Source organism: Centruroides vittatus, unplaced genomic scaffold (genome assembly GCF_030686945.1).
Source record: "Centruroides vittatus isolate TY-2023 unplaced genomic scaffold, ASM3068694v2 contig_955, whole genome shotgun sequence".
In the NCBI taxonomy this organism is placed as follows: domain Eukaryota; kingdom Metazoa; phylum Arthropoda; class Arachnida; order Scorpiones; family Buthidae; genus Centruroides; species Centruroides vittatus.
The window spans coordinates 1,037,788-1,062,121 of NW_027122634.1; the positions used below are offsets into that span (position 1 = coordinate 1,037,788).

The window sequence follows — 24,334 nt, forward strand, 5'->3', positions numbered from 1 at the left end:
AATTGTACATAACAGGAAAATTTTTTCCCTGTTATGTACTAAGTTAATGTCGAGACTAATGATGATTTTCAAAACAATGTTAAAGCCCATCTCAAGTCATTAGCAGCAACATTCTATGACAAGGGAATGGAAAAGCTTTTCATGTTTAAGTTTCCTGTTTAAGTTGTGTCTTCTATTATATTTCTCAAGAATGGTTAATGATAGTAAAAATAACTGCTGCCGTAACAAACCAATTACAGCAGTGTAATGTAGCACTACTAGTTTATATGTGTGTTTTGGACATGATGGCATTCACACTCCAAGAACAGCATATAATCATCAAGTTTCTTCTTTTTGTGGTCTAAAACCCATTCAGATTCATCACCAGATGAGAGAGACATGTGGAAATAGCATTATGGATGTGAAAAATTTATGTTTATGAGTGAGAAAGTTATAAGAAGGGCATTTTTTATGTGAAAATATTTTGAAACAGCCAGTCCAAGGACAGAGCTGCTCAAGTGGAAATAGTGGTTAAAATGATTGATTATAACTATTTGAATACTTTGCAGATACGGTTAGTATCTATTTGGGTTTTTTCTAACACATTCTATGTACTGATTTGAAAATAGCAATGGTATCATCTTGGTGGGCTAACTTGACAGTAGATTCCAGAGCTTGGAGATAATCATGTGACTGTTTGTCAAGCACTGCAATGAATGGTGAATTTCTTCCATCCATTGTGACCATGGATGAAACATTTATCTCATTCTTCAATCCATAGATTAAGTGACAATCATCCCAATGAAAACAACGGCTCTTTCCCATCAAAAAATTTTATGCACTGGTCTGTACTGAAAAAGTGTTGATTTCTGTTTATTAAGATGATGAAGAGATTATTCTTATGTTGTGTTTCAAAGGGTATGACAATTAACAGAAAGGACACACAAAAATGTCCTAGAGAAAAAATTTCTGCTTTATATGCATCAAAAACATCTCCAAAAAGCCTTGCTTTTATCAGGACAATGCAGCAGCCCATTGTTCCTACTTGTTGCAGAACTTATTCAAAAGGAATAAAATCGAAGTAATTTCTCATGCTGCCTACTCTCCTAACCATTCTCTGAGTGATTTTTGGCTATTTCTAAATCTGAAGGATACCATTTGTGGACAAACATTTTTATCTTGTACTGCAATAGCATCCACTGTCTTTCAGTATGTATACCTTTGAAGAATCCTTTGTAGCAGCATTCCAGAGTGAAAAACCTGTGATGTTGCAAAGGGACTCATTGAAAAATGATTCATGTTTCATGTCTTTATGTTTACCATTTTTTGAGAAATAAAATAGGAGACTTTAGAAGTTGATTGTACTTTTGTATATATTCAAATAATTGTGACCATAGGAATTATTATTATGGATGGAAGCTCAAATCATAGTCATTCTTTAGTAAATAGTTTTTTTCCTTGCATTAGTTATGAAAAGTTACTAGTGTAAACTAGGAACTTTATATAATTAGTTTTACAGTTATTTTTTCTTATTCAGTTACTACAATTTTTTAATCTTAAAATTTTGATAATACTTTCATAATTAAAGCAGAGTAAAGTCATATACTATATTTTGATTGATTGTTTGTAATGCATAAATTCAATTAATTTGCTGCTATGAAACTATTACTTGATACCAAAAATGATAGATTGAAAATTCTATAAAATTGTCAAATACTATTAAATTAAAATGATCAGCTTTAATGCTTTAATTTATTTTAAACAAAAATGAGAGTAAAAAATCCTCAATGCAATAGAATAACTAATCAAAGCATAAATAAATAATTACACATTAGAGTTTAATTATATCAGAAAATCCTTATGTAATAGATTAAAAAATTAAAGTTTTCTGATGTATGTATTATATTACAAATTAGTTGTGTGTACAATTGCATGTGATTTTCTGTTTAAAACTAAAAAATTGAAAAATAATTTTTAATTCTTTCCTAATATTTTTATTATTTAAAATGCAATATAAAAGATTATTACCTTTAAATTATGTAGGCTTTTTTTCTCAAGCTCTGATGGTCCATAAAAAAAAGACAAGTGTAAATAATAAAATGAATTTATTACCAAAAGTTAGGGGCTCATCAGTGGCCAAGCGGTCTTCATTCCCTGAACACTGGGAGTTCTGTTGTGAGTTCACGCCTTGTTCGGATGGGCTGGCCAAGTGGAGTTTTCTGGGTTTTCTCCACGTCCATAACGTCTAAATAGGGGCCAGTTTCCCTTAAAAAGACCTCCTGGAAGGTACCCCCTTAGACAGATCACCCAAGTGTTGCATTGCTATGACTAAACAAACAAACAAACTAAAAGTTAGGTACAAACATGGTTACTTTTCAACATAACCACCATGAAGATTGAAGCATTTGTCATATCTGTGGATAAGCTTTTCCATCCCCTTGTCATAGAATGTTGCCGCCGATGACTCCAAATGGGCCTTAACGTTATTTTGAAGATCATCATTAGTCTCGAATCTCTGCCCTTCTAGCCACTTTTTCTGTTTAGGAAAGAGGTGGAAGTTGCTTGGTGCTAAATTGGGGCCATGCACTGGATGTTTAAAGGTGGTGAAGACTTCCATCCAGCTTGAAAGTTTTTAATGTGTGAAGACTTCCACCTCTTTCCTGAACTGAAAACGTGGCTAGGAGGGTAGAGGTTTGAGACTAATAACGATCTTCAAAACAACGTTAAGGCCCATCTTGAGTCTTTGACGGCAACATTCTACAAAGAGGGGATTTCAAAGCTTGTCCACAGATAGACAAATTCCTTGATCTTCACAGTGATTATGTCAAAAAGTACCTACCATGTTTGTACCTAACTTTTGGTAATAAATTCATTTTGTTATTTACAATTGTCTTTGTTTTATGGACCATAAAAGCTTGAAAAATAACACCCTCATATATTTAATTTAATTAGCTTTTAATTCCTTTATATTTAATGCAATATACTTTATACAAATATGTAGTAAATAATTTTATTGAAGGGTTATCACGCAATTGAAATTGTTACTGCCTTATATGCGGCCTAAAATGTATTTTGGCCCCTGGTGTTAAATGGTCTTCATCAGTTAGGTAATCATATAAAATATATGAGGGTGATTCAAAAATTAAGGTAACAAGAGCTCTCACGGGTGTCATATTCCTTCTGTTGTTTGAATTTCCCATTAGGGCAGTAGCAGAAGACCACAGCTTTATCACCCATGCATTAGATGGTGAAAATGTTCCGTCAGACTCTTGCAATATCATTTTGAAGATGGCTGCACTCATGGAAACATGGTCAAACGTGAAAGTGCATAGTGTGATTCGGTCTGAAGGACAACTCGCCAGTAGAAATTCATCGTCAACTTGTTGAGGTGTACAGTGGTAATGTAATGTCACAAAAACAGGAGTGGGTTTGGTGCACTGAGTTCAATAAAGGCAGGACAGATGTGCAAACTGAGCAAACTGAATTGTTATGGTGCCTCAAGTGGAAGGTACTGGAACATCCTCCCTATAGCCCCAACCTAGCACCCTGTGCTTTCCATCTATTCAAATCATTGAAGAAGCATCTGGGTGGTAGGTGATTCCAAACTGATATGGAAGTTCAGCAAGCCATCATGGCATGGCTGAAGGGATTTGATGCAGATTTCTTCTCTGCTGGCATTGATGCCTTTGTATATTGTTGGAATAAATGTTTGGACAACCATGGTGACTATGTTGAAAAATAATATGTACCAGTACAATAATAATCTGTATCACTATATCTGCCTGTGAAATAAAATTTGTACAGGAGAGCTCTTGTTACCTTACTTTTTGAATCACCCTCATATAAGTCAGAGATTACTTAATAATGTTACAACACTCACACAAACCTCTATAAATTTTACAATATATTTAAAATAATAATAAAATGCTAAAAACCAATGCCCAATATGTTGTGTTGTATAGGTAATTTTGATGAAGAATGCAAAAAATCTGATCTGTCATTGCTGGCACAAATAATGATGAAATTTAGATACAGAATGAAGTAATGTGTAGTGTAAGCTAATATAATGTTTGATACAAGTTTTGGTTTATTAGCTTCTTGTTGCTTCAAATGCTGCATTACAATAGTTTGCTTACATTAGATTTTAACATTTTAACATACTCTTGTTTCCTTTTTTTCCTTAGTGTGTGAACTGAGGCAACATTTTTTATGAACACAGGAAAGTGTAAGGTTAAGAAGGACTTATTAAAGAAGGATGGAAATAGAGATATTATTGAGCTGTGGTGTCTCCAGAAATCACAAGAAGAAACATTTTGCAAAGTATATCAATCTGTCATCAAGGTTGTCAGTCTCTAACATACCTTTTTGAAACATGGAAGCATAAACAAAAGTTCAAGGATTTATTTCATCTGTGTCAAATACATTTAACTTAAACTGTATATACATCTTGTGACATTGTTGAATTGCAGACTACATCAGATAAATTTGAAAAAATGAACACCATCCAATAGTATTCAGGAAAGGATAAATCTACAATTACAGAGCTAATCTCTACTATAAAGACTGTTTTCAGATTTATATTCAATTTTGGTTAGACATGAAAGACACTGTTATTTCAAGGTACTTAAAGATGGCTAGTCATCACTGAGTTTATCGCACAGAAATGTCTGATTTCTGTGCATTTTTGACATAGAATGGCATTCTTTGTTTCATTGCATACATTGTAGAATTACAGATCTTTTATGTTGGAGAAGACATTAAATGCTACATTTTTGTTAAAGATTCATTAAAAATATATAATTGTCCATATTTGGTTCCAATTACTAGGAAGTTGATTAGCAAACATTGTATAATGTTATTGCTTATAAAAATTGCAATTACTTGGAAGCGTGAGAGAGAAAAAAAACAGTTGCAGTAACAAGAAGAGTAAGAAAGAATAATTCACAGAAAAGAACAGAAAAAGAATGAGGATGTACTGTTCCAAGAAAAGAAAAACATTATTCAATAGAAAAAGATGTCAAGGAGAAGAAAAAAACAAGAATGGCAGCAATTGATAAGCTAAAACAGTTACATATTACCTTGATCTTGCAAACCTTGCACATGCTGTGCTTGAAGGAGCAAAATGTGCAATAAATGAAGAAAAAATTCAGAAGAAAGAAGTTGACAAGTGCCAAAAACAAGCAGAACATTGTAAATCTACATTAATGTCATTATTCTTTACCAAAATTCCTAAGCAATAAATAAAAGTAGTCTGTGTTTTGTTTGTATCAGCTTTCATAATGAACAGTATATGACTGAATAAAAAAATAATCAGTACATGTGATAACAATCAGTATTCATGATCATGTAGGATTTATGTTAGGCTTAAATTATTTTGTGAAAAGTTTGTGATAGGTGTTTTCTATAGTAATAGTCTATAGTTATTTTCATCCAGTTAAAATATGTATTAGTCTATACATTATTTATTATGTGTGGAAATATAATCCAGAAATGTGGAAATGGGTATTGGCCAAATCCCATCTAATTAAAAATTTTTGAGTCAGTGATTTTTTTCAATGATAGTACTATCTTTTTCTGATATTAAATTTTAAATTAACAGTCTCGATGATAAGAAATTCTTTTTAAAAATCAATAGAAGTGTACAAAAATCAAGATTTTCTTTCTTTACTATGGCTAATTTTTTACTGCTTTTATTCATTTTATGTGACTTTTCTCAATAGTTAGATATTTTTGTTACTTTTTCTGGGCTCTAAATATGTTTCTAACTCTGATGTATATGCATTCTACTATTTAAAAAATAGCACATATCATAAATAATTTGAAACAATATCAATTAATTTTTGTTGAGTAATATGCAATTAATATTCAATTTTAGTTTTCAAAAATCAAAAAAGACATTCAAATTAAATATTGTTTTAATAGAATGAATTTGATAAATTATTTTCTAATTATATTTTTTAAAATTTAAATCATTATAAACTTTTCACATAAAGTAGCAGTTTAGTTGATCTTCAAACCCTTTTTAAATACAGTATTCAATGAAAATTACAGTTTCATGTATTTAAATTGACATACTAGAATGAAAATATTATCATCAGTACAACAAAATTATTAACAATAGAATTAAAAACATTAAAGCATCAAACATTAATGTAAAAATTAAATTGTATTTGTGAAATCTTTAACAATATATGCTTATTTTATTCAAACTGTCCTCAGTATTGATTAATTTAATTACAAATTATCATGTCAGGTTCTACATATAATAGTTTCAATTACATTAATTTCGAATCACACTTTATTTGTTATAGTTTGAATTTTATTACAGAATTATATACTTTGAACTTTGTTACAGAAAATGCTGTGTACTGTATATACCTCTTTATTATAATGTTTTTAGTCATTCATGTTCCAATTACTGAGAGGGCTTGCATTTTGTCACAATCATAATGTCCTGCATCGTGATCTCAAACCTCAAAATCTCCTGATAAATAAGGTAATGATGATTTTGTAACAAAATATAAAACTTGTTTTAAATATACACTTAATGTGGATTTTAAAATATATTTTTTAACTAGAATGGAGAATTGAAATTAGCAGATTTTGGTCTTGCCCGAGCTTTTGGTATTCCTGTTCGTTGTTATTCTGCTGAGGTAACATTTCACATAAATAAATGTTAACATTTATATTATTAGTATTATTAAAATATATGTTTAAATCAGTTAAATTTTATAGGTAGTAACTCTTTGGTATCGCCCGCCTGATGTTTTATTTGGAGCAAAACTTTATACAACTTCGATTGATATGTGGTCAGCAGGATGTATATTTGCTGGTTAGTATTAATGAATGTAAGTTTCTAATATATTAATTAAAGGACTGAAATATCAATGTCTATACTTATTAAGAAAAATTAATTTTTCTGATGAATTATTTAAAAGAGAGCAGAATTATGACATTGATTTTGTTTTTTTAAACATATTCCATTATTAGTCGTAAAAAAAATAAATTGATTTAACTCTTACTTAATCATCATCAATTTCACAAGTTTTAATATCTTTGAAATTGATAATATATTAAAATGTTAGTAGTAATTTTACATTTATTATTATAAGATATTGTAGCTTTTTATTGAGTTTTTTAACTGTCTAAATAAGATAATAAAGTTTAGCAAAATCTAGCATTAATAATATAATAGTTAACTTTAAAGTTTTAGTATATGATATTGTATATTTATTTAAAAAGTTATTTTAAAAATTTAACTGTAATATATAATAACTGTGCAAAAAAATATATATAATACTTAATTGAAAATGTAACTGATGATAAAATTTTTATTTGCTTTCTTTCTTAAAGTTATTTTTTACAAAATTAGAAAATGTTAGAAAAAATTTTAATTAAGATAAAAGTAATTATAAAATACAGTCAAACCTGTTTTTATGCGGGGATAGGGACCGCATTAAAAAAAACGCATAAAAAAATCTCACGAAACTTCACGAATGGCTGTAAATAATAGTTTTCGCGACACAATTAAAAAATATTTTTTTTTTATGCGGTCAACAGGGACCGCATAAAAAAAGTCTCACATAGAAAATAACTCAAAACCGTACGAAATAGAATTTATTGACAACAGATGTCAGCACTTGACTGCATCGTCTGGTCTATCGTCTGTTTTACATATTTTTGTCCAGGTGGTGTTTTGTTGACTTAAAAAGTAAATTATTTCATTTTTCGCATATTCATGCAATAATATTACTATAATAAGTGCATTTATGCTATAATAAGTTTATTTAGCTATAATAAGTCCACGTAAGACATGACGAATCGCACGAGACTAGTCGCCAACTATACCGCACAAATTAAAAATTTGCATTAAAAAAATCGCACATAAAAAGAGCGCATAAAAACAGGTTTGACTGTATATAAAATGGATAAATGTAAAAGTTAATTTTTATTTATATTTTCACATAAAGTCACAAATACAGGATGCTTCAGTTAGTGTTTAGCAAGCAATTTTTGAAGTGTAAATACAGTTTTAATTAGATGTGGAAGTCACTCTCCTATTCTTAAATTAATTTCTATATAATTTAACTTTAATGGTTTCTTCAGACTTTTTATGGAGATTTTGAATACAGTATTTATATATTTCAGAATTGGCAAATGCTGGTAGACCACTATTTCCTGGAAGTGATGTTGATGATCAATTAAAAAGAATATTCAAATATCCTTTAAATAAATATTAGTATAGCTAATAAATATTTTAATTTGGATATTTTCACTTTTAAATGTAATGTTAATTGTTAAGATGAAATATTTTATAATTGATAAAGTTTTAAAACTAGATTAATTGAATTGTTTATAACTTGATCTGTCTAGTATGAATGTGAAATAATTCATACTCTTTCATTAATATGTAATGTTTATATCAATTAAACCAATATTTCCATTGTAAAGAATTAATATTATTTTGTCTATGTTACAATATTTTACTACAGAATATTTACTTTTAATTATAAATTAATGAAACTAGGATGAATATGTCCATTTCTTTAAATTTTATTTTAAAAAATCATGTATATAAATATCTATTGAATTTACAAGTTCTTAAATTTATCATTCATTGGATGGATTTTAAAAATAACAAGTACAAATGTATAATTATCTTATATTGAAATATGTGGAAAAGTTCTATCACTCTCAAACATATATTAGGGGCCATCCATAAATTATGTAAGGTATTTTGGGGTGGGTGGGGATCAAGGATTTCTTACGCAGAATTCTTACTTTTATTTTTTAATCTCGTTGAGTGGTGGAATTTTGAATTTGGCTGTAATATGGCATTTTCTATTAAGAATGCTCATTGTACTAATGCCATCTCATGTGACATGCTAGAATAATAATGCTAGCAGACTCATGCTCTACACATTTTTTATCATGGGAGAAAGGTCGTGTGGTGGTTTCTCTCTCTCTCTCTCTTTTTTTTTTATTAGAATAAGTAAACCACTTCTATGGGTGTATAACACTAAGAATACATAAACCAAAATACATGATACAAAGTAAACATAAAATTAGTATTTGGCTTTTAGTGAAAACTAAAATGTAAAACTAGAAATTAGAAATTATAGTCTTTTCTTCCATATATTTTGAACTTAATTGTAAAAAGCATCAAACAGTGGCTTCTGAACAAGGACGTCGAGTGAACATGGCCATCTGAAACCATGCATGAAAATTTCTAATTTCAGAATAAGTCTATCTTGATTGTAAATTGGACAATGATAGATCATATGGTTGATGGTGTCTAGGTTTTCTGTAGAGCAAAAGCAAGAGGCAGTTTCTGCCCGGTTATACATCGCCACATAGCTTCTAAAATTACCATGCTCAGTAAATAGTTGAGCAGTAGCAAACGTTAAATCTCTAAGGGGTGATGAGAATCTGCTATCAACACTAGGAAAATAAAGTCTTGTTATTCTACCAGTTTTACTGCTCAACCATTGTTGGTTCCACTTCTGCATAGCGTTGACATGAATATAATTTTTAAGGCTGCTATGTGAGAGAGGGATGAGAGTATAGTCCAAGTCAGTGTCCTTTTCAGCTGGCTTAGCCTCAAAGTCAGCTTTTTCATTTCCTAGTATGCCAGTATGGCCATGAACAAACATAAAAATTATCTTATTTACAAGATTTTTAATATGATGCTGGATATATGTGATTTTATTGCTATTGTAATTGAGATTTAATAGAGCTTTTAGGATGGACTAAGAATCACTGTAAATGTTGATAGGCAGAGTTTTGTTTGGTAGTGAAGTGGCCCATTGAACAGCGGTAGACAGCATCTTCAGCTTTATAGATGGAGGTATGTAGGGGGGTATCTGTATCTTCTAACATATTTTGGGTAAAATATGTCAGTTTGGAGGAAGATACAGATATTTGAGCCGACATGAAGGGGGCTTAATATCTACACAGATGTAGATATGTCTGTGTAGATATTAATGTCTGCATGGTTATCCATGGAGGAATCAGATGACACCAAATGTACCCTGGGGATAACCTTGTTTACAGGGTGATAATCAGAGATAGTAGTGTAATTGCAATGTGGTAGCATATGAACAGCCATAGATAGGAGTAGAGACTGTTGTTGAGCCTTGATGTTTATAGTTCTGATGTAGTAGTTTAGAACCTTTCTATAATACATGTGGCAAAGGAAAGAGCTCTGCTAGTATCAGAGAGGCATTAGTAGAAACAGTTCTGCAGCACTTTGAAATTCTGATGGCAAACTGTCTTTGAAAAGAGAGTAATTTACTTACTACTGAATTTTTACTAGTTACATGATCCCAGCTAGAGGCTGCATAAAGTAGCATTGGTTGTATTGCCCCATTATATAGAGTTTTACAAGCTTTATGATTTAGTCCCCAGGTGCACCTAGTACATTTTAGCAGCATGTAGTTTATTTTCTTGGCCTTAGCCAAGATGTAATCAATATGGTAACGGATGTTGTTTCTCTCTATTCTCTCTTGTTTTATTTCGTATGACGTTTTTGTTTACACATGCACTAGCTAATCAATCTGTCAAAGTTTTTTCTGTTCTTTTGTGAAAATTAATATAAAAATGAATGTTATGACGTTGATTAATGATGATTATAATAAAAAGATTGTTAATAATTAAAAAATAAAGTTCTTAAAATAAATTGTTCATTTGAATTTATCAAATTTTTATATTTTTAAATTTGTTCACATAGTCTTTTATAAATAATAGTACATATTAATTAACTAATTAATAATTATATATTTTGGATCTAAGGTTTTTAGGGTTTCATAAAAAAAATTTTTTTTTTTAAATCTTTCTATAAAATCATGCCTAAATATTACGCAAGATAAGGAAGGGGGATCAAAGAAAGTATTACGGTTTCTTACACGGGTGAGTGGGGGTCTAGAATGGCTGAAATCGCCTTTACATAATTTATGGACAGCCCCTTACTATTAGTCTTTTTGTTAAGCTTAATATTTTTAATAATATCATTACAAAATTTTATTTATATGTTCTAGATGTAAATCATTACAAATTTATTGGTTTAATTTTGCCACTTATCTTCTGGCCTCATACATTGCTAGTAAAACTTCTCTGTGATTATCTAGTTCTTATCACTTCTCTCAATCCTTTCTATGCTACTCAAGCAACATTGCTTATTATAATAGTTAGTATTATTAATAAATGAGTATGATTATTAGCTTAAATGGAAAGATAAATGAATCATCTCTCTAATATTAACATATAATAACCTTATACACTTTTCCAGCAGAATGTTTTTAATTTCAAAAAAACAATAGCAAATGTTTTTGGCTTTTTTTAGGGACCTGCTTCAGGCTTACCTAGGGGAAAAAATGCAACCTTATATTCTAATTTTAGAAGAAAAACATTCTAAAATTAGAATATCAGCATGCATTTTTGTTTTTTTCCATGTAAGCCTGAAAGAGGCCAAAAACATTTGCTATTGTATATTTGAAATTAAAAACATTTTCCTGCTTAAAAAATATATAAAGTTATTGCATGTTAATATGTAGAAGTTTCAGCTTTAGAAGATTCTGTCTATTATTATTATTGTTGTTGTTTTAGATATAGGTACATTATTTTACAAACATGAATTGTTAACAGTATTGTCAAATATATTATTTTAAACTATCTATCAGTGTTTATGATTAATATAACTTTATAAATATTTATTATAAAGCAAAAACACAAATGATATCTAACTTAAATAAGTAAATGATTTGGTAGAGTGAAACAATAATTGACAACAGTTGAATTGTATAAATACAAGTGTAACTTGAGTTGATAAAATATAATTGTTGTCAATTATTGTTCATTTATTGTGTTTGTTTAACTTTCTTAATGAAACAGTAATGGAATACAGTAAAATGACTGTGTGTATTTTCCAGTGTAATTGAATTTTTTTTCTGTTATCATCATCATTTGGCTTGTTGTTTTGATGAAATGCCCATTTTCAATTCAGCCAAATGTTCTAGGGCATTTGGTGTGCTGTAGAAAGAGATAGAAATTTTAATTCAAATCACCATGTGAATATTTGAAGATACAGTAATAAGTGATCTTGGATCCTCAGAAGTTATAAATGAGTGTTTGTTATACAATTTGTTTAATTGTGTAATGAAAGGTGTATGGTATTATATTAGGCCATGCAACTTACAGACTATATATATATATATATATATATATATGATCACTTTGTTCTCTCTGTGGGATTTAGCTTGAATATACACTAGGTCACAAAAGTATCCAGACACCTATAAAATGTAAGAGTTTTTAGTTATAACTCATTTTTCATATGAAGTAGGATAAAAAAAATAATGAGAGATTTAAAATCCTCAGACCTTTTTACCCTAGAAAAAATATTTAAATATATAAAAAATGTTAATCAAAAAGAGAAATATAATTTTTTTCCAACTGAAAAAAATTTTCACATCCCACAATTATCTGGACAGAGGAAATAAATGATAGAAAGTGTCACATCATTTGCATAAAACCGTGACTTCAACAATTTGTGTCAGCAAGTTAGTTAAAGTATTCATTTGATACTTCAACTATTTTCTTTTCTTGTTGTAAATAATGAAAACAAAAAAGTTAACCAATCTTGTTAAAGAACTCATTATTAAGGAATGGCAAAAGGGAAAATCTGTATGAAATCTGTCAAAACAGTTCCACATTCCAAAGTCCACAATACAAGATATAATTATGAAATTTAGAACAACAAGCAGTGTGGTAAATAAGGCTTAAACTGGATCTCCTGAAATATTTACTTGAGACAGAAATGTGCCATCATCAAGAAAGTGAAGAAAAATCCACAAATAAGGTCTCTTAAGCTTGCTTCTGAGACTTCTGTATAATTTGGAATACAAACATCTGCAAAATCTGTGAGACGAATTTTAAGAAATAGTGATTATAAGAGTTGTGTAGCTAAGAAAAAAGCCATTTATTAGCAAAAAAAAAAAAAATCAGCAAAGGTTAAAGTGTGCAAAAGACTTTTATGCAAAACCAATAATATTTTGGAACTCATTTTTATGGTTGGACAAATCCAAATTCAATGTCTTTGATTCAGATGATTTTCTAAAAGTATGGAGAAAATCTGGAGAATCTTTTAAAATGAAAAATCTGAATCCTACAGTGAAATATGGAAGTGCTAGTTTGGGATTGTATGTCTTCAAATGGTGCTGGAACTTGGGAATCTGTTGATGGAATAATGATTCAACATGTGTTATAAACAGATTTTAAATGAAAATGTTTAGAAATCAGTAAGAAAATTAAAGTTAGGGTGAGGGTTTGTTTTTTAGTATGACAGCAATCTGAAGCATACTTTGAAATTAGTCAAAGAGAGTCTTAATGTGCACTGTATAAAAGTACTTCCCTGACCTTCACAGTCACCCGACCTCAATCCGATTGAGCATTTATGAGATCACATTGAACAGACCATCAGAACAATCACTAACAAATAAAATTTAAGTTAGAATTATAAAAAGATTATAGAAAGTTAAAAATGTTCTATAATCGGTTTCGTTTGTCATAAATCGAGAAACTGTTCGATCCTGATGAAGGTCAATTAATTGACTGAAAATGTTAGTCGATTCAAGAAGACGTAGTCTGTTCAAAAAGTAATTTTTGGGTCCACCATTTATTTCTTAACTGTGTTCTAGAACACCCTTTGACGACCGGACCTTTCCTTCGAGGCTGCTAGGCCGCCGGGTTAAAATAGTTCCTTTAAAAAAAACACAATAAAACATCCAAATTAAAACAAAGGTAAAAATTCAGAAATTGGCGGATCTTACAGACATCTTCAATTTTAATCTATCCAGTGGCAGATTTCCAGACTTTTATATCCACTTGAGAAGCGCTGTTTAATGCAGATTTCTGGTGTCCCTCTGGTGACGAATTAACTTTAAAATTTTTGATTATTAAATTTCGTCGTTAGATAATTTTTTAGTCGATTCAAGAAGACGTAGTCTGTTCAAAAAGTAATTTTTGGGTCCACCATTTATTTCTTAACTGTGTTCTAGAACACCCTTTGACGACCGGACCTTTCCTTCGAGGCTGCTAGGCCGCCGGGTTAAAATAGTTCCTTTAAAAAAAACACAATAAAACATCCAAATTAAAACAAAGGTAAAAATTCAGAAAATGTTAGATTACATTAATAAAATAGACTGCATATTGAAGGTTGGTAAAGTTTAGTTACAAATAAAACTGATCTTAAAAACGTCATCATTGGCATTTGGAATTTAATACACAAAAGTATTACAAAAATTTGGTTGAATCAATTCCTAGTCATTTAGGAGCTGTAATCAGGGCAAAAGGAGGTCCAACTCATTTTTAAAGGTATAAAATTTTGTTTTTAAAGCTTTTTATTAACTTACTCTGTCCATCTGTCCAGGTAAAAAGTTGCAATTCATCTACTTCCCAATTTCTGATCTAGTTGAAATTTTGCACATGTGTATTGCCAATGACAGTACATTTTTTAATAGTTTGCAAACATTTTTAACAATTAGCAAAAAATTAGTGAATAATTAAAATTTGTAAATAAAATCTGAATAACAGATGGCACTACAACACATGACTGTTATTTGCCATCTTACAAGTGGAAACAAATGTGAAGATAAAAAGTATGGTTATCCTGCCAAATAGCTAAAGTACATCTTTAATCTTTAAGAAAATATAAAAAATATACATAAAAGATATTAGTCTTCACTATGTTAACCACCTTATCAGCAATTTTGCAGGCCATGGACACTGTCAAGTTCAAGGTAGCATTCTATCACCAAAGTAATTGAGAGGACTAATCACTCACTACATCAAATTTAAACAACTTAAAGCTGTTTTTTGAATTGAAACCAATCTCACAGAGAACAATATACATAAAATTAAATGCTAAATTAAGAAGAATTTCAATAGTTCAGTGTTACATACATATAGTGTAAGTAAAAAGTAGAAAATAAATATATAAAAAAAGCATTTTAAAATAACACTTTAAATATAATATATATTTGAATTTAAAAATAATTTTGTATTGTTGAATTTCTATACAAATATTTCTTTAATAGCTACATGAATACATTTTAGCTAAAATGCTGTGGCTGCTGATTTAAAAAACTTAACCCATTGTGACATGACAATACTTAAATTGTGTTTGCCATAATAAAATAAATTAATGAATTTTTTTAATATGTGTATACATGTAAACAAACACAAATACATAATTTATTAGCATGTTCTGATAACTATAAAAAATTTGTATATAAAAATGTTGTATAATAATCTGTTATAGCAATGAAGATACAGAAATTGATATTTTTGTATCAAATCATGTGATTTCATATAATAACTTTATTATTAAAGTAAAAGTAATAAATATATTTTATCTTTACAGATCTATCAGCAGTGTATGACTAAAGCTATACTGTTTAACAGGCAGATATTTTAAATATTTACTTTCAAGTGTTTTATTCTAAATTATATACTTATATACCTGAATTACAACAGAAGAGTGGCCAAACTTCCTTAATGTAAAAATCACATGATAAACTTCAGATGTTTGAGAGTCACAAGACATAAATAAATATTACTTACATGTTTTTATTGTTATATGCATATTTTGTTACAAAAATTTTATATAAATATTAACACCTGTTCGTGTATCTAATATTATTTATTCATATTTGAAACTAATATAAGTTAGCAGTTTTTAAACTGCTAACTTATATTAGTTTCAAATATGAATAACTTGTATTAGTTTCAAAAATTGCAAAAATCAAAACTTTACACACTATATCCAATATTTTCAAAATCCTTATTGATTATTGTTTTAACTATATTGAGCATATTTAATACACTAATGAACAATAAAAACATACAAATTTATATTTTATTAACATTGAATCAGACTATCAAAAAGAAAAAGAAAAGGAATCAAAACAGATTTTTTAATATTATTTATTTGTCTTAGTAAATATCTGATCAAAACGTGGAAGACAACATGTAAACCAATAAAATTACAGATATTTTAATCAGATACTACCTGACAAAATTATAGTGCTGTTACAATATTTTTATTACACAGACATTGCTACAAATGTCATGCTTTTTACTACTAGTAGAGTTCATGTGAATCTCCATCTGTGTTGTGAGATGTTGAAAATCCAACTGATATGTTGTTAAGTCCACCTTTTATATTAGTTATGATGCAAAACATGAGCTCAGCCAATGTATTTCCAGAGCCACAAATTATATGTCAAAATACTGCATGTGGCTTGAGTTGTGTCACCTCTGATAACTTAGATAATCATTATGTATTTCAGTTTGTTTAATAATTGCAATTGAATGCTAATTAATACTTCCTTATATTTTATTGTATATTAGCATATTTTTTCGTTTTATTTTTTTCTGCTCTTGGATTTTAATATCTAAAAAAGAAATGATATTTAGAATTTTACAGAATCTTTAATATATGATAAAAATTACAATTAACATTATATTTAAAGTATCACTATGCACAATGAAAATCAATGACTGTTCTGTACGTAAGAGGTAATAATAATTTGAATTTATTAATTCCTTTTATTAATTTATTAAATTATGAGAATGATTGCTTAATGTTTAAATGATATGATGACTAGTATTTGCAAAAATAAAATATTAATAAAATGGATGTAAATAATTCCTGTTTTTAAACTGATTTCTGTTTTGGCATAAGAAAATAATAATACAAAGGGGGGTTATAATATCTCTCTCATTACATTATTGTGCTCACCACTAGTTGAGTGGATAAAACTGTTGAACATTGGTTGTCCCTGGGTTTACATCTGACCAGTGGGATGATTGTGTTTAGTTTTCTGTGTTTTCATTGTGTTTAAGATCTAAATAAATCTCAGTTTCCCCATAGTAAGTCCTGTTCATATTTTCTTGAGAGATTGCCCTTGTATAGCATTGCTTTATCTTATAAAGCAAACATAACTTATATTATTACATTACACTAACAGAAATCTAAAAACTGATTAAGAATGCATTTTAAAAAATTGCAAGCTAATCTTTTGCTTGCATTAAACGTATGCAAAGAATTAGTTTTCAATACTTTTTTAAATGCTAATATAAAGTATAGGGTCCAGCAATTAATAGACAAATTATAAACTTTTATAAAATCACTGTTATGTCTATTTTGTTTATTTTTCAATTTTTGGTAGTATATTTTTCTTCACTGCTGTATCAACTTTAAAAGCTGTTTGAATATTTAATTCTAAACTGAGAAAAGAAATAACAAATTATTCTAATACATCTAATAGTCAGAAATTGAACAAAGTTTCTGATATTGCCATAAATTTGTAGCATTATTTCTTTTAATTATTTTTATCATTTAAATTTTTTAGATCATTCTCCTTGAAAAACTTTTTTATATTTTAAAATTGATTTTCCCAATTTTAATAATCAGAATTATTTTTTTGTAGGAATTTGTAGAAAATGTAAATATTTTTATAGAATTAAAGCTGTGTTAACAAATATTTTTATTTTAATAACTAATGTTTACAGTTTCATTTCAGTTGTAAACTGTTGTTAGAGTCATCAACATAAAAAATAACAAGCTTTTTGAAAAAATTAAACTTGGAATATTAAGTTAAAGATTTAAAGAATTAAAATTTAAACATTATAAAATAGTCACGGTAATGAATAGAAGGATGGAATCATAATAATGAATTAATCTTGAATAATCTATTAAAGATAATTATTTTTTTGCTATTCATAATGATCCATTTTTTATGTTTTTCTTATCCTGTTTGTTGAAGATTTAGTATGTTGCATATTCCTTATTTCTTTTGTAATTTACTTTGTCATCACAGCCTATTTTTTTATCATTACAGCTTTCTAAATGTTTATAATAGAATTTAAATATATTTTCAGTCTTATATCAAACATTAAATATATTTTAATTTATGATAATCATGTTCTAGAAATAATAATTAAATTTGTATCAATATCCTGTACTTTATAACATTTTTTAAATTAGTTTTACATAATAAAAAGAATAGTACACAAAAGCATTTTACACAAATATAGTTATTGTCTATATCATTGTATATTTGCCTATCAATATGCATATACCTTAATTTTAAATATAATTATAATTATTATTATAAAATGTATAGTGAGAAATGTGCTTCATAAGTGTTTGGAGATAATGAAAAATTGTATCATATAAACATCTCAAAACCTGATGCTATTAATCAAAGTCAAATGATTGCTGTAACATATTGGTAATATATTATAATTATATATTATGTAGTATATTAAACTATTATAATTATTAATTTCAATAAGAGATGGCATTTAATTTGTACCTCTAATATTGAATTATTTTAAATATAATTATTAATAGTAGCAAAAAATAGCCTTATGCATTACAGCAATTGTTTGGCTTTGATTAAAATCATATTTTATGAATTTTAAAAATTTAACATCAAATATCCTATAGTTCCATTATTTTTAAATTACATTAAAATTTAAAATTACATATTTTATTATTATTATATACAATCAAATTTCTCTGCAGTGATATTTAGTGGAACAGGAAAAAAAAAATCCAGCAACATTTAAAATTTTGATGGCTCCATCTGTTGTGATATTTTACTAAAATAACCTTTTTACATGTTTTTAATTATTATAAAATAGCAGAAAGGTTAATTTTGAGGGTAGAGATGGGTTTTATAAAAAATTGTAAATGCTTATAACTAGTAAAATTGTTACTAAGTCAGATCCTACTTGAGATATGACACATGACCTCCCTTTATCTCTCCACCCCATTGACCTTTAACCACCAAATTTAATAGCATCAATTCCCTAATACACAAATCTCCCCTAAAATTTCAGAAATTTTTGACAAAAAGCACAGGACTTATTAAGCGTCAAAGAGGGTGAACAAATTTGTGCTCTACGCACAGTAAAATAACATCCATACATATGGAAAAAAATCCAAAATTTTTGCATTTTTCCATGTTTCAAGGTTCTGAGTCCAAAAATGTAAAAATCTTGGAGGGATCATTTTCTGACTGATCACCGTACTTTCCCTATGTTATATATAACAGAACTGGGAAAATAATATTATTGTAGAGATTTAATGTTACAATGAGAGATTTTAAAAAGTATTCTTTCCTTGTTTAATTTTTTCAGACTGCAAATTAGGGTCATTTGTACAAAGTTAGTTATTGCTAGAACAGAAAACAGTGTAGTATTATTAGTCTCTTCCAGTACAAGATTTAACTGATTTTATTGCACATAATTTCTATAGTATATATTAAATATCAAAATCCAAAATCAATCATAACCTGAATCTTCCTTCTCAAAAATGATCTAAGTAAAACTAGCTATAAAATATAATTTTTTAAGGATAATGCTTTGTTTAATTATTTTTAATAAATGTAATTTGAAATACTAAAACATCCATGTATACTTTCTAAGAGAATTTTATTATGTTAAATGAGTTAAGGCACTAAAATACCAAAAATACTAAATCTGGCAAATTGCTCTCATCTGTACTGGTGCCTAATGACCAAAATTAATTAAAATTTAATTTAATGCATTATTATCATTGTAAAGAAAGGAAAATAATATGTATTTTATGGGTATGATTAAAAAAAATGCATTGCCAAACAGATATTTAATGCAGTAGAAGATATCATTCAGTAAAGAGAAGGTTTACATTAAACTAATACAAACTGTGCAGGAATTTATATTTCTTATTGTTTTAGAGGAATTTACCATTATATTGATAAACACAGTATCAAAATTTGACTATATAACATAAACAGAGACTGTCTTCTATCATTAAAAGATATCTTAAGATCACATCAAACAATATTATTAGTTTTTTGTTTTAGTCTTTCATGTTTTCTGCCTTGTAGACACTAAAAAGGTGTTTTTCCAGCATATCATGGGTTTTTTTTTTTACTCTTTCTGCCCTGTGGGTACTAAGAGGCAGTGCCGTAACTAGGCAGATGAAACAGGTTTTTAATTCTGTTGCAAAAACTATTTTTTATAGCCACTCGTGAAGTTTCGTGCAATTTTTTTTTAATGCATTTTTTTATGCGGTCTCTATCCGCCGCATAAAAACAGGTTTGACTGTATTTGTTTTATTAATTTCCCAAACCTAATTAGTTAAGGGGCCTAAATGCAAATTCTTGCACAGGGCACAGGAATGGCTAGTTACGGCACTGCTAAGAGGGCAGTGCCGTCTTTAGGGGAGGGCCTGTGGGGCCCGGGCCTAGGCCCTGAGGTCATAGGGGCCCCTGAATCTGAAAGTAATAAAGTTGCAAAGAAAACAGATAGGTTACTTGAAATGAAGAAACCATTAATAATATGATTGAAATTACTTCTCCAACACGTAGTGTGAAATGTTGAGTACAGGGTGAAAAATCTCACTGGGTAAAAAAGAAAAAAAAGGTCAACAGATTTTCTGGGATTTGTTAAAAGGGTGATAGCACAATATCCGTAACTGGTCTCGCCCGTGCTAGCTACACCAGTGACCCCTAGGTCTGTAATCTAGTATTAATTCTGTTTCTTCATGGGGGCCCCCAACATTCTTCTGGCCCAGGGCTCCTTACGTTCTAAAGACGGCACTGTAAGAGGGCCTCTTTTAGCATACTTATTATGGGTTTGGCCAGGCACAATGGAGTGACTGGATTGTAAGGGATGGGGCCTGACATATTCGGATGGACCACCCCGAAAAATTCCTGGGGATTTATTGACCCATCTGGATTCGAACCCAGGTCCCCAGAATGGTAGGCATCACCTTGATCCGCTCGGCCATCCAGCCATTGCATATTGGTCCACAATGGGGCAGCCAGGTGGTGAGAGATGCAATCTGATATATAGATAGGTTTAATAATAATGTCAAGTTGTACATATTTTTGGATATAGTAGATGAAAACAAAGCTAATAAGTGAATGTTGACACAGAAATTTCTAATCATTTTGCCTCCTCTAATAAATAGATAATTGTTGAAGCTACATATCACTGACTCAACACCAGATTGTATTAACTAAAATGCTCTACCTGTTAACGATGTGCACTCTCACCTTTTAGTTAATTGTTGAAGATTGATACTGTTTGTTTTGATGATATTCTTTGATTCATACACTGATATTTTGAAAAGCATTTTGTTAATCTGCTTTTTATTTATGTTTTAATAAATAAGTAATGACAAACTAACCTTTCATACATTTTCAGCAATTGACAGCAGTGTTTCTGGCTCCTGAATATTTGCATTATTTTTTACAATGCTGTCACTGTTGGAAACACACAAAAAGTCAGTTTGTTGTCACTTATTTTGTAGTTCCAGTTTTAAGAATAATTTTGTTTTAATAAATTCTTTTTATTGAAACATTCCTAAAAAGTTCACTTTATTAATTTTCAATAAATTTCTTGAAATTATATATTTTTTTAATCTGATATAGAAAGATATAATTTTCTTCAATTCTGTATTTTTTTACTGTAATTCAGAATATGTAAAGTTAAACGAATAAAATGAAATTCCAAAATGAAAGGAAAAACAAAAACTGATAGGTTTAAAGCATGAAGCACATTTTCACAAATTGTGTGATAAAGTTCTATCAGTTTTTGTGTTATAATAAATATTATTCCTTATAATTCTAGTTTATATTAAATATTTTCTTAATAATTCTCTTGGAATTACTTTTTTAAAATAATTATTAATAAAATTATATATTAAATAACACAAGAATATAATTTAATTAGGAGATTTTACTTACATTATTACATTTTTTACAAATATTATGTGTTATGTAGTTTTATTGAAGATTTTTGAATAAATATATTTTTGTAATTTCTGTTGAAATATCTCTTTCTCTCTCTCCTTTTCTTTTTTCTTTAAGTTTTTAATATATTTTAATATTCAATAATAATGTGGTTAAAGAACAATCAAATTACAGGTTGCTGGTGATATATCTTATTTTATTCTTCTAATTTCTCCTCTGTCAACCGGCGACCAGTGATTTGATTGTCCTTTAAATATAACCACATTATTATTGGATATAAAGAAATAAATTTTAGGACAAAAAGCTTCACCATATATTTTAATATATTTTTCCAAAAATTTCCTACATTTTAATTTTTTGTATTATTTATTGAATATAAATAATAATAAAATAATTAAAGAGGAATAATTTAATGTACTCTGATAAATTATATATAATTTTCTGACAAAATGAAATTATAAATGCAACATAATCAGAATTATGTTATTTATAAAAAAAAAAAGGAACAATTATATAAATTGAGAACATTTTGAAATTTCTCAAATATTTTAAAATAATAATTCTGTTTAAATTCACATATAAAATTACAAATAAAGGTAAATATTTAAAATTGAAAGAAAGCTCTGATTTAAATTTATTTTAAAGTGTTATTTTGAAATCACTTCTGTCCTCTTAATTTAACCTTTCATAGTTACTCTGTATAAATGGTGATGATTAAACCTAGCAGTAGCTGAAAGTGTTTCTGACCTAATAAACTGGATTTACAGGTATTTATAATTGTTCATTTCAAGGATATCTTAAAGGAAATAATAAAGAATACTATGTTATACAAAAACTCACTCTTGGAATGTTATTCATCTAGTTTTTGTTATTGACTCTTTGTTGTATCTTCATTTATCAAAAAGATATTTTAAGTATTCAAGCCATTAATGTCAAAGCATGTCATGGTTATTATATAATTATAAATTAATTGTAATTGAAATGATATCATACTTTCTTCAACTAATTTTTAAAATATTTTACAATATATTTAGTTTATTTTAAAATATATATATATATTAAAATAAACTATCTAATAAAGTATCTTCATTGATATATATATATCAATGAAGATACTACATTGTAATATTTTTAATGAATGATTTTATAGCTCCAACTTAGTAATTTTGCAGTCTTGGAAGAACTTCTCTATAAATTGATTTATTTATTTATTAGAATTCAGAATATCTTAATTTAAATTTTAATACTTAATTAAATTAATTCTAATTTATTAATTTTATTCAGTAATATACACCTATGATATATATTGTTTATATTAACTTTTTTAATAAATATTAATAATTATAATATTAATAAAAGATTACATAGTGTTATTTACATTTTAAACTTGTTTCAATTATTTTTTTTTATAGAATCAAGTTTATAATTGTAGTGTGTGATTAACTCAAATTATAATTTGTATAGTAATTTACATCTAATTATAAGTAAAATGTATAAAATAATTATACTTTGTAGATAATAAGTTTATTTATTTATATTTGCATAGTTCTATATCTAGTTTTATCAAGAAATATTTTGTTTTTTTTATAATTCTTTAATATTAATTACATTATTGGGAACACCAACAGAGGAAACATGGACAGGAATGACACAGCTTCCAGATTATAAGGTAAATAAAAAACTTATTTATTCATATTTTGATTATTCACTTATCAGCTAGTTTTCAAAAATTTCATATATAATTTACAGATAAATACAATCTTAAATTATGAAGAATGCAGATAAATTTGGAATTACCTTTATCTGCAGTCTTAAATTTTAAATAAGAAAGAATTTAGAAATTGATTTCTTGATTAATTTTTCATGATTATGATAACTGGGATTTAGTTTATCTTTAAGCACTTTTTTTTTTTCTTTATTAAGATGAATTGAATTTTTGAAAATGATTTTTTAAACACTATCGTATTACTTATTCATAGTATATATTAATAAGGAATGGTTAGTTTTATATTTAATCTTAAAATAATAATTTATTTCTGTATTTAAGTTTCTTCTAAAAATATATTTAGGAATAAAATATGCAATAAAAGATAAAATATATATACAGACTATACAGAGATACCAACCTGAGAAGAGGGCCATCAGTATCACAGGATCATATGGTTGACATGACATGGTTGGAAACTGAGGTGGATGGAGGAGAATTCCACCATGCACCTGCTTCCAATGTGATGTCATTGCTTCAACTTTAAGATATTCATAAACTATCTTAGTTTTACTCTAAAATAAGTTTGAATGTTTTCAAATTATCATCTGAAAAAAATTATACAATTATAATGCTACTTAATACTGTATAATTAAATTTTATAAATTTAGTTATATTAAGTAATACATAAATAAAAAATCCACTTTATGTAAAATTCTTACAATTTTGAATATTTATTAATAAATTATTTTATAATAGATTTTAAAAATAAATTCAAATTGATATTTCTCATTTAATAGAATAAATTCTTATAAAATTGACAGAATCTGCCATTTTTCTC

The 24,334-nt window shown here is 27.8% G+C and overlaps 1 protein-coding gene across 1 annotated transcript in view; it reads left to right on the plus strand.

Moving 5' to 3' along the window:
• Cdk5 (Cyclin-dependent kinase 5) overlaps positions 1 to 24,334 on the plus strand; it is a 65,803-nt gene that overhangs the window by 24,284 nt on the left and 17,185 nt on the right. Inside the window, exons 5-9 of the mRNA XM_067282438.1 lie at positions 6,380 to 6,475; positions 6,558 to 6,632; positions 6,715 to 6,811; positions 8,128 to 8,197; positions 23,397 to 23,457. Of these exons, the coding sequence (XP_067138539.1) occupies positions 6,380 to 6,475; positions 6,558 to 6,632; positions 6,715 to 6,811; positions 8,128 to 8,197; positions 23,397 to 23,457 (399 nt within the window). The remainder of the gene's footprint in view (positions 1 to 6,379; positions 6,476 to 6,557; positions 6,633 to 6,714; positions 6,812 to 8,127; positions 8,198 to 23,396; positions 23,458 to 24,334) is intronic.